The sequence below is a fragment of the Equus caballus genome, chromosome 31 (genome assembly GCF_041296265.1).
Source record: "Equus caballus isolate H_3958 breed thoroughbred chromosome 31, TB-T2T, whole genome shotgun sequence".
NCBI lineage: Eukaryota > Metazoa > Chordata > Mammalia > Perissodactyla > Equidae > Equus > Equus caballus.
In genome coordinates, this window is record NC_091714.1 from 9,729,729 (window position 1) to 9,742,004 (window position 12,276).

General features: G+C 42.1%; 1 protein-coding gene across 3 annotated transcripts in view; it reads right to left on the reverse strand.

The window, feature by feature from the left end:
• The window catches only part of TULP4 (TUB like protein 4), a 227,921-nt gene that overhangs the window by 63,749 nt on the left and 151,896 nt on the right, over window positions 1-12,276 (reverse strand). For all 3 annotated transcript variants that reach the window (XM_023632977.2, XM_023632976.2, XM_023632978.2), the window contains exon 4: window positions 7,888-8,049. In XM_023632977.2, coding sequence (XP_023488745.2) covers window positions 7,888-8,049 — 162 coding nt within the window. The remainder of the gene's footprint in view (window positions 1-7,887; window positions 8,050-12,276) is intronic.

Here is a 12,276-nt window from a genome sequence, read left to right on the forward strand (position 1 = left end):
GATTTTTCTTGTTGTTGTCCCCACCACGACACCGACAGATCTAAAGGTGTATCAACACTGGTGACTCAGGATCAGCGATCACACCAGCAGACACCAGACATCAGATGAGGAGGGAGAAAATCAGATCACATTTTGTGAAAAAGCTCCTCTCACTTGGTGAGAAGAGGCTTGGGACCTACCCTTTGTAGCCAAAAACAGTGAGAATAAACCTCCCCTCTTTCTAGGTTAAAAAACATAAAACAAGAAAATACAAGTATGGAGGCTATAAAGAGATGTCACCCCACTTACGTCTGCATGTGCCAAGACATGAAAAAAAGCAACAGTTACTTAGAATGTGCCAATCCAGACTATTCCTATCTTATTCAAAATTATGGTTTAGGGCGCCTAAGAAAATATTAGGTCTATTCAGGGCGAGCCCCAGTGGCCTAGTGGTTAAGTTTGGTGCACTCCACTTCGGCAGCCCACGTTGGAGTGCCCGGGCACAGACCTTCAGCATTCATCAGTGGCCATGCTGTGGTGGTGGCTCACATACAAAATAGAGGAAGACTGGCAATAGATGTTAGCTCAGGGTCAATCTTTCCCAGCAAAACAGAGGAAGATTGGCTGGCAACAGATGTTAGCTCAGGGTCAACCTTCCTCAAGAAAAAAAAAAAAAAGGTCTACTTAAGTATTTAAGACCTTCTCTTTCAAAAACTAGTGTTAGTATTTATAAACAAACATTATCTCTACTCACGGAAAACTAAAGTGTGGACATTTAGCAAAAAGAGGTATTAGGTGAAGAAATCTTTTTTTCTGCACCAAACAACTACATTCTAAACAAGGGCAATTTCTATAGAATATTCTTTTAAACAGAGAAGATACTCTTATGGGGCTATTTAAAATATAATTATAATTACAAAAACTCAATTCACCTACATTTTAAATCGACTATATAAAGTGAAGTATACCTGTACTTCATTAGGACTATTAACTTCTGTAGCAAATGTTTAAATATTCCAACTACATGATAAACATTTTTTTCCTAACAGTACATTCCAAAGGAGAAACCACTGGTTATTTATTATAATTGAAGGTCAAGCATAATATATATCTACTGAAATGGTTTTTACTTGTAGGATTGCAACTATAAATAGTTTCTAGAAGAAAATCAGTTTTTACAGCTCTGCTTTGCTCTGCTCTATTGTATAGGTCTGTACTCCTGATACAGCTTCTAAGTTCGCCATCATCATACGACATCCTCTACTGCACAATTTAATCACAGTTTGTATCTTTCATCGCCTGCATAAACTCTACGGACTAGTTAATTATCAGCACTTCCAAAATTTATGAAGAACAAGCATTTGCCTTTATGATTTTTTTCTAAATACCGACTCGTGTCCTCATTAAAGGAAATGAGCCTTAAAGTTTCCTTCTTGTGGCTCTAAACTTCCTAACCGTAATTCTAGACGTTCATCATGAATATACGTCACAGACACACTGGGTAAAGAGGAAAATTTCAGAATATTTACACAGAAAAGTCTGTTGGCTCATAATACAGATTCTCATTACTGTAGAGTAGAGCAGAGATGGAGAGAGGGAAAGAGAGGGCCAGCTTTGACATAGGAAGAAAGATGAAAAAACATCTTAGGCCAGGCGTTCTGTGAGGACGCCATCATCCCATCCTGCTGTCTCAGGCAGTAGCACAGGGACGCCGTGCCAGGAAACAGGGACATGTAATCTTGCAAAGTCTCTTCTCCGAGGAAATCTCATGGATTTTCTTGGTAGGGTATCCTAATATCTAATAATTCTCACTAAGGTGGATTTCCATACCATGGATGAAGATTAAACCAACAGTGATTCACGTTTAGAAACCATTGTTGGATTTGTGTACAAAGAAGAATCCAGATACTGCGACCCCCATTTGAGCTGCTTTCTAAAGGAGGGATAACCACTTAGCCTAAAAAATGAAAAAACAACAAATACCTAAATCCAGCCAGCCTCAACTAATGAAAGCCTCCACACCAATACTGGCAGATGCGAAAACCCAAAAATTAAGTAGCAAAGGAAGTTGGGAAGCGGACGATGTAAGGCCTCATATGTTAAGAGTTTATCTTGGAGACCTTCCCTCAAAAGAAAATCTAAGACACAATCCCAGTGTCACATCTAAAACAGACAGAAGTGGAGCTGCCCTGGGAGCTGGCCTGGACGTTCTTGGCCCCCTCCTCCCTGAACCCCACTCCATCCCCCGCCCCAGGAAGGCAGCGCCATAAAACTCCATGCCGAACACAGTTTGCAAGCCTCTGCTGTTGGCAAAGGGAACTCTCTGAATAACTTCCAAGATGCGAAGAGCCACTCACTCCCTCACTGGACAGGAGCCAAGAAAGAGGGAGCCTGGTGCGCCAGAAGCAGCCACTGAACACAGCAGAAGGCGCCAGCCAGGGAATGGCATTGAAGAGGAGAGATGGGAAGAAAGTGCAAGTCACCAAACTAACCAGCCCTGCTCCAGAATTCTAGGTAGGTGAAATCATGAATACTTTCATTTAAGCTAGTCTGAGCATAATCATCTTTAACTTTCAAATATAAATACTCCCTGATACGAAGATATTTAGGCAGTGGAATCAACAGGACTTGGTGACTAAGTGGAGGGTGAAGATAAGGAAGAGGGAAAGTCAAGTATAATTCCCAGTTTTTGGCATAAGTGATCTGCAATAGAGGAGGCAGCCAGGGACGAAGACCGACAAGGGAAGTTTAGACCACGTGGGATCTGAGCAGGTCTGGGTTGATGGTCTCTGGGCAGCCAGCACTCGGTGTGAAGGACAAGAGGGAGGGATGAGCACAGCCCAGAGCCTGGGGAGTCCATGATGCACAGGTGGGAGCTGATATGCTGTGGAAGAAACCACCCCAAGATTCTGGCAAGAGCCAGAGAGAAGATGCTCCAAGGGCTCCGAGGGCCCGGGGAGAGAGACAGGTCAGCCTGAGTACAAACTGGGGTGAATGGTAAGGAAGGCCAACTGGCAAGGACTGAAGTCCATGGAGAGGACCACCGACTTGGAGCGGAAGTTGCAGATGCCTGGAGGAAACACATCAAAGTTTAATCCGGGGCCGTACTGTGTGTGAGAATGGGGATCGCTAACCTCCCTCATGCACACATGGCTTCAGTGCCTTGTGATCCCCTCAAAATGAAGCCAAAATGGTTCATGCACCCAACTATGTGTGTGCCATGTTGCAAGAGCTATGGTAGAGAAGGGACCCAGCTACCAGCCTGAGAAGCAGCACTCCTGTTCCCCTGCAGAGGAAAGTTCCTGGGAGCCCCCTTCTTGGCTTCTCCCCGGAAGTGGGGGACCAGGGAGAGTCTTCTTCCCATACTGGTGCAGGCGGCTCTTTTGCTGAGAACAGTAACCACGAAGTCCTCCTTGAACCGGACCCATACAGATGTGAGCCTGAGGCTTTTTCCTTGTGTCCTGTCCTCCGTGGACAGCTACCAGCTGCTCATGGTCCCCCCAGAAGAGCCGGGCTCCTGCTTAGACACACACGGAGCATGTGCCGGCATCTCTCCCTTCCCTGACGGAAACGCACCTCCAGTTCTCAACAGCCTTCTCCAGCTGAAATGCTGTCAGAGTGAACTGACACCACGCTAAGACGCAAAGCACGCTGGATGGCTATTTGTGAACGTGTATGTCTCAAAGCGCTTTCCTCCATCGGGAGGCCCGGTACTCTCTCTCCCAGGCCGGGGGAACGCGGAGGGAACTGAGCCTTCTCTTCCTGTACCGCGTGCTGGGGGGCTGGGCGTTTCCGAGGAATCGCAAAGCCTCCTGCTGCATTACCCTTGATCAACTCAGGACCCACAGATAGTTTTTTCCAGTCATATTTATACTTATTTCTTTGACATCTTCTATTTACATAATTTTATATAATTTGGTCTTCCTCCCAAGCCTTACAAACATTGTTCTATTTATAAATAAATGCCAAGTTTATCCAGCTGAGTTTATATCACTGTCTCTTCTGTGAATTTTCCACTCTTCAGAGTATTTTTCATGAGGCTGTTACGGCCTGAATGTTTGTGTTCCCCTCAACGTTCCCGTGTTGAAGCGCTAACCCCTCCTGGGACTGTATTTGGAGACAGGGCCTGTAGAGAGGTGATTAAAGTTGAATAAGGCCATAAGGGTAGGGCCCTAAACCAGTAGCATTGGTGTCCTCATGTGAAGGGGAAGAGACACTTGGGACGAGGGCAGAGAGGAGAGGACACAGCAAGAAGTGGCCTCGAGAGAAACCGAAGCTGCCAACACCTGATCGTGAACTTCCAGCCTCCAAAACTGGGAGAAATAAACGTCTGTTGTTCAAGCCCCCCTACTTATTTAAGAACTAAGCAAGATTCCGTGGCGGCAACCTGAGCAGACCAGGTCCGAGTCCTCATCTACTCTACACCCTCCAGGGAGGATCAGAGTCCCTTCTCGCAATTTAACGGAAGGCACATTTCAGCCCGAAATGAAACACATCACTTGAAAAAATGAGCCATAAGTGTAGATGAAATTAAAAACATGCCATGAAAAATAATTTTGTTTTACAAAGTTCCATCAAACTCAGCAACACTGAGAGTTGGATAACATGATATCATATACCTTTTAACGTGGTTCAGTAAGAATGATATGATGTCGCCTATAAAACACTCTTTACCCAAACTGTTTAATCCAACTCTAATCTAGACCTAACTTCCAGCGCAGAGGAAATACAGGCGCTGGGAGAAGAAGTTCAATGATGCTCTGTGTGAACAGTCACAGATCCAGAGCAGGCAACACTCTGCAAGGTAACCACACTGAGCTCGTCAGAAAGGCAGCATCATTAAAACAAGAAAAAGAGGAAAATGTTCTAGACTAAAAACATAACGACCAATTGCTGTACAGGAACTAAATTGGATCCTGGTTCCAAATATCAAAAGAAAGAAAAAAAAGTGTATAAAACATGTTCCTGTAACAATTAAGGAAATATAAAGACAGCCTGGATACCAGATACCATCACTGCTAACTTCTTAGCTGGGATAATGGAGGAGAATGACCTTCTTCTTAGGACATGCATCTTGAAACATCTAGAAGTGATGCGCCATGATGTCTACAACTTACTTTCAAAAATACTACTACCAAAAAATGTGTGCGTGGAGAGAGAGGGAGGGAGGGAGGCAGGCGGGGGAAGAGGGAGAGAGAGCTCCCAAATATGGCAAAACACTAGCTGCCGAATTTAAGGAGGGTAAATTCTTTCAACTTTTCTGTAACATCTGAATGTGTGCATAACAGAAAGTTGGGGACAATTACCCCAAATGTCACCTCTAAACTATCTAGATCAGGATTTGAAGGGGGAGAATCTATGGAGGGAGCCTACGAGCTCCCAAAATTCCATGCAAAGTGATATATGTAACCATGTCTGTACTGTGCACATTTTTCCAGGGAAAGGCTTCCCAATTTCCATCGGACGCTCAAAGTAGTTTATAATCCCCCAAAGGGTACATAAATCACCACTCTAGAATGAAGAAAACATATGACAGAAAAATAGCGAGACTGCAAACTCACTGCTTGTAAGACAGTACTGCTTCTATTTTTAAAAGTTCACAGGAAGCAGCCTGAAAGCCCATTATGATCAGAACTGTCTCTGGAGGTGGAGGCGGTTTCGTCCCGGAGGCTGTTTGACTCTGCATTAAGGGTAGGGGGCTCCCGGGAGACGGGAAGGATGCAGTTGGCCTCCTGCCGTCCACACCGATGCTGCACACATCGACTCCCAGAGTAAGAGCCGGGACACGGTATTACAAACATCAGGCTGTCTTCACATGCTTTTCTCATTAATAATTTTCAAACCAAGCACGAGATAAGAAAGAGTGACAGAGATGGAGGAAGGAACATTATCTCTCCATGTCTCCGTTCAAACACGACCGATGGAGCATCCCATACATCTCTTCTCTGCGTTAAACCCTGCCAAGGAGCCTCACTGCTTCAGTTAGGCTGCAACCTTTTGCCAAGTCAGTGGAGCGCTTTCCTTGACCAAAATCCTACCCAATAGCCCTAAATACAGAACTCAGGCAGGTGCCACATTTTACTCACTGTATCCCCAGCATCTCTAGGTCCCATGCCTGTCACACTTCAGGTGTGCTGTCTGCTGGGGACGTTGGCTGGCAAAGCTCATCAGGGGGATGGTGACATGAGCCTATGGGTTCCATCACGCTAGGCGAGGGGAAAATGTGAAGGCAAGACTTCCAGGTACGAGTTCTTAAGTGCTTTCACATCTGTTCCCTCATTTGATCATCAAAAAGCCCTGGGGATGAGGCAGGAAATAATTCACACCCCTTGTCACAGAGGAGGAAACTGATGCCTGAGCAAGGTCACTGAAGGGCCTGCGGCACGCTTCTCTGAGCAGACTCTAGGGGCAGTAAAAACCGACAAAAACAAAGCGCTCACCTAAGCCAACCCAAGTGATTCATACAGACACCCGCACACGCTACTGGCTAACGAGAGACCTGAGGCGGAGGGCGAGGGAAGCCACTCGGAGCAGAGACGATCTTTCTGTAATTCTCATAATACTAATTTTGAGAAGAAAGAGAAAAGATACTGGCCATTCTTACTTGAAAAAATTGGAAACATAAAATAAATAGTGACTAGAAGAAAGCAATTCAGTAAAAAAAAAAAAAGGTTCAAAAATAAAAGTTACAGTTTCATATTATATCGCCTGCTTTTACCAATATTAAACCGAAATCTCTGGTATGAAATGTTCTGGCATTTTATAGATTCTACCGTACTTGGAAAACACAAGCTTTACATTTATAAAGGTTTTAACTAGTCAATCCTTATATTTAAAAAATGAATTATCAATATATAATTTTACCAGGTTATTAAGTATCATTTTATCATGAAAGTAAAACAGGCACATTAAAGAAAATTTTGAAATTATGTTTTAGAAATGACCCAGAGGCTCAGCACCATAAAGGCAGCCTGCCGGTGGGGCTCTGGTTCATCCCCTCCCAGTTCTTTTACGATGTGGACGGGTTTCTTTTGGGTGCTGGAGGATGTGGTAACCACACCACAAATGCCATTTCGTATCCTGATTTTTTCCTTAACGTAAGGGCTCTTCCAGATTATCCCATCATCTTCATAACCACCATGTGTGATTTACTGAGTGACTATGTAATCCTCTAAGTGGTTACACCACAGTTTACTTAACCATTCTCCTATTTTCAGCCAAGTAGGCTGTTGCCAAATTTTTACTATGATAAATAATGCTTTAATGACTACAACTTTTATTTTCTTCTTTTAGAGAAATTCCTAAAGAACATGACCAGGTCAAAGTGGATGATAATTTGTAAGACTTCTGACATTCTCTGCCAAATTGCGTTCCCAGAGGTCTAATAATACACACTATTACCAGCCATGAAGGAGACTGTTTATTTGACTGAACTCTTATCAATAATCAGTAAATCACCTGTATCATTTTATTGCTATTTTTTGCTAAAAAGTGAAAATATACCTTCACTATGCTATTGTGCATTTTTCCCTGAGAATGCATACTTTTCCTCCCTGTGATTATTGACTAGTTGAACTTCTTTTGTGAATTATTTATGTCTCTTATCCAATTCTCAATTGCCATTTATGTAGATTTAAAAGTAAATTTGTATGAATTATTTTCTAGAATTAAAATATTAACTCAGCATTTACCATATTGGTGGAAACTATTATTTCTCCAATCTTTGGTTTATTTAAAATTTTTGTTTTGATTTTTACCTGGACACGTTCACTGTTCTTTGTGATTCTTTAAGAGGCTGTGGAGCCAGCTGCCCCTCCCCCACCCTTCTTCCCAGTGATAGTATTTCACTCACTTCCTCCTCAGCCCACACAGGTCTAACACTCCACACCCACATTCAGGAGGCTTTACCTGTTGGTCATCAGGAGTCCATATGCCACACGTGATCTGACTTTCCAAGTTGATCTCAGAGGACCAATGTCTTTGTCCACTGACAGAACCGACCAGGACAAACCCATCGCGATACGAAATGAGCGCTTGAGTCCCATCGTGGCTCCACGTGAAGTCACTCACCTTTGAGAGACACAGACAAAAGGGGTCAATCTGTCATCTGAAAGGGAAAGCAACTTTATCAAAGACTAGGTAGGGCCATTAACTTATGAACCTTTGGCTGAGATTGAGATGGCCTTGGAGAAAATAATATATATAAAAATATAATTATACAGATAACGTATTATAAAATATATATAACATATATGTATTATAATAATAATAGATACTATAAAAGACATTACTGAAAAGCTTGTGTCAGTGTGGCGCCAAGTGCCTCACACATGTCAATTGACTAAGCCTGGTCTGGGGGAGGTATTATCATGCCCATTTTACAGGGAAAACAGACACAGGGCACACGTAGCTTACCCACGGTCACACACAGCCGGGGAGCGGCAGAGCCAGTGACCCAGGTTGTGCGGCTCCTGCACCCTTGCTTTCAGCCCCTGTTCCAGGCCTCCCGCTTAACGGCGAACAACAGACTGTCCGTTAGTGTCTCTTAGTCACTTATCAAAATAGTAAGGTTCTCAGTTTCTGATTACACACCTTTCTCAGTCTTGTTAACAAGATTCCCTCGATCAAAATGGAAAAAAAATTTTAACTGGAAAACATTACTTATACTCAGGTGTTGAGTTTTATCAAACGCACTTATTCAAATCACCACATATTCTTTCTCTTTGAACCTAGGATTGCAGTGAGCTCCTTCCACAGGTTCCCAGTGTTGCACTATCCTCGCACACCTAGAAGCCCAGCTTGGAGGTGAAGCACTACCTTCTATACACACAGGTGAAGTTGACTTGCTAATATGTTTAGAATTTCTACATCTTGACCGAATTCATGAATGAAACTTGTGATTTCCTTCTTTGTAATGTCTTTGTCTGGACTTAGCAGGGTTTTACCGTGACCTCTCAAAACGAGTCGAAGAGCAGTCCCTCTTTTCCCACTGCCTGGAAGAATCTATATAAACTGGGATGACCTGTTGCTGAAAAGTTCGGTACAACATGCCTGTAAAACCGTCTGGCTCTGTATTTTTTTTGTGGGAAGATTTTTAACCATTGCTTCAATTTATTTAACAGTTTTAATACCAGTCAAGCTTTGAAGTTTTTTATTTCTTCCTGAGTCAGTTCTATTAAATTATTTCTTTTTAGGAATTTGTCCATTTCACATAAGTTTCCAAAATTGTTGGGCAAGTAGTTGCTGGTAGTATTTATTAGCCTTTAAAAATCAACTTTATTGAGGTACGATTTACATACAATAAAATAAAGTTCTCCTTGGCAGTCAACCCTACCATCATCCTTGGTTGGAGGCAACGAGTGGTCTAATTTCTCTCACTAGTTGCTTATTCTAGAATTTCACGTGAATGGAACCACATAGTGTGTTTATTTTTGTGTATGCCTGCTTTTACTCAGTATAATGGTTTTGAGAGTATTCTGAATGCTTGTGTGCAGCTGTAGCTCATTCCTTTTTATAGATGAGTAATACTGCATTGTATAAATAGAGCAATATTTATTTACCTACCCAAATTGCTGGGCATTTGGGTTGTTTCCAGTATTTGGCTACTAGAAAAGTGTTATAGACATTCATGTGCAAGACTTTTTGTAAGCACATGGTTTCATTTCTCTTGAGTGAATGCCTGGAGCAGAATTAATTGCTGGGTCATAGGGTAAGTATATGTTTACCTGCATAAGAAATTACCAAACTCTTTTCCAGAGTGGTTATGCCATCTTATACTCCCATCAGCAGCGTATGAGGTATAGTAGGGCCACACCTCACCAACACTTGGTGTTGTCAAGTGATCATTTCACATTTTTATTTTAGCTACTTTAGCAGATATACAGTGGTATGACATTGTGCTTTTCATTTGCATTTCCCCAACGACTAATATGTGGAGCATCATTTCATGTGCTTATCGATCATCTACACATCATCTTTGGAGACACGTCTGTTCAAATCCCTTGCCATATACATCTATTCACACATCCATTCATATTCATTTATTATATACCTATACATAATATAGATGTATATATATACACCCATATATAATTGACATATATGAATTTTTGACCTTCTTATTGTGTTGTAAAAATTCTAGATACTATCCTTTATCAGATATGTGTGCTGCAAATAATTTCTCCCACTCTGTGGCTTGTCTTTTCATTTCCTTAATGGTATCTTTCAAAGAGTAAAAATTTTAAATTTTGATGAAGTCTAATATTAATTTTTTTTCTTTCACGGTTTGTACTTTTTCTGTCCAATCTAAAGAATCTTTACCTAACCCAAGGGTGCAAACCCAAGGTTTCCAGAAGTTTAGCTTTTATATTTATGCCTATGATTCATTTAGAGTTAATTTTTGTGCAGGGTGTAAGGTAAGAATCAAGGTTCTTCTTTTAATTTTTTAAAAATAAAAATTGATATTCACTTTTTCCAGCACCATCTCTCAAAAAGAGTACTCTCTGGATGTTAACTAGACTTAGTGTGGTAATCATTTCGCAATATATAAAAATATCAAACTGTTATGTTGTACACCTGAAACTAATTAATGCTTTATGCCAACTATATCTCAATATTAAAAAAAGGACTATTCTTTGTCCCCATTGAATTATCTAGGCATCTTTTAATAACCATTCATTACCTTGTAATTTCTACTTTATAGTTATGCCCAACTTTTCATTCATAAAATTGTTTTAGGTTGCTTACACTTGGAAATGTTCAACTTTAAAACTTGTGACATTACTAGATATATCACATTTCAGATAATAATAAAATAAAAGAACAAATACCAAAGGACATGAACTTTTTGCTGTTCTCCCAGCAGGGGGCTGGGTTTATGCTGAGCGATCGGCATGTCCCCATCACGACAATGGCATGGCGCTGTCTCATGGAGGTATCCTGGGATAGCCCTCAAACAGCTGGTCCGAGGTCACCGCAAGGAGCTGTTTGCTTAGGTAAACTCAGAACTGTGGTTTCACTGCCTTTATGTTTCAACCAATTACACTCTCCAGTTTTTCTTCAGAACTCAAAACACTTTTTAGAGATGACACAATTCTACAATAAAATTTAAAAGTCCTTTCATTTTGCAAAGATAACGTTACTTATTTACATGCATTTTAACTCATTTATCTTGGAAAGTATTTGTATTAAAAGGAAAAACATCTTAGGAGAAGGCTAAACCATACAACCAGTGAGGAGAAGCTTCTCTGGGACTCCACCAATCTTACAGTCACAAAAAATGATAACAGAGGATTTTGACATGAACTAATTGGGTTTATTAAATTAGGTCAGCATAGAGTGACAAGAATGCATCACAACTGGAAAAACAGAAACAGGGGAACAGACGATGCAAGCTGTAAGGAGGATCAGCAAAGAGCCCCTTATGGCTGTCTCGCCCGGCAGAGGCTGCAGGGCTCCTGCTTCACTGGGAGCGTCCGCACACGGGGTAACCGTGGCTGAGCAGCGGCCTGGAGGCCCACTGCCCGGGAAGCTTCCCATCAGACTATGTAACGTCAGCCCGTGCCGGGCACAGCCGTCCCTGGTAATTACCGTAAAGTAACGCATGCGCCGTTCCAGACGCATAATCATTTCCTGAAAAAGAAATTGTTAAAGCATCACTTAGCTTTTGCCAAATGCTTGATTACTCTGCGACATGAAAGGCATGCTACATCACAAGGATTACCTGTCATTTCTTCTAAAGAGTGTGATTTTTCTCTGAGCAGATTTCAAGGATGCTCCTCCTCCAAGCCACGAACTGCCCCTCCTCCTACCAGATACCGTTTCAGGTGCACAGAGCCACCACTCCTAGGACGAGTGACCCCTCACCAGTACCTGATGCTGTTTTACTCAGGAGGATCTGACTCCAACACAATTAAAAGCAACCAAACCTCCCCAAAATGCAAGCATTTAATGATGACAACTGCTGGGTGGGTTCTGAGGTTTGCAGAGTAATTGCTCCAAACAGCAAAATTATAGGAAAACCTGGATCAGATCACAAGATACAGCGATTACTTTGGCTCACCCTGCCAGGCACAGGCATTTGTGAGATTCCAGATGCTTCCAGATGTCCTACAGTCCATGTAAGCTCATTCACTTCCAGGTCTGAATTCATCCTCCCTTTCTTGTTTCTAACATGCTTTTTTGTGCCAACTCTCATTGAAAAGAAAAGCTGAGGGACAGGGCGGTGGTGGAGACCACACAGTTGTTACACGGAGGTGACAGAAGGTTTCCTCCTCAGAGAGGCTGCTGCCAGGGGAA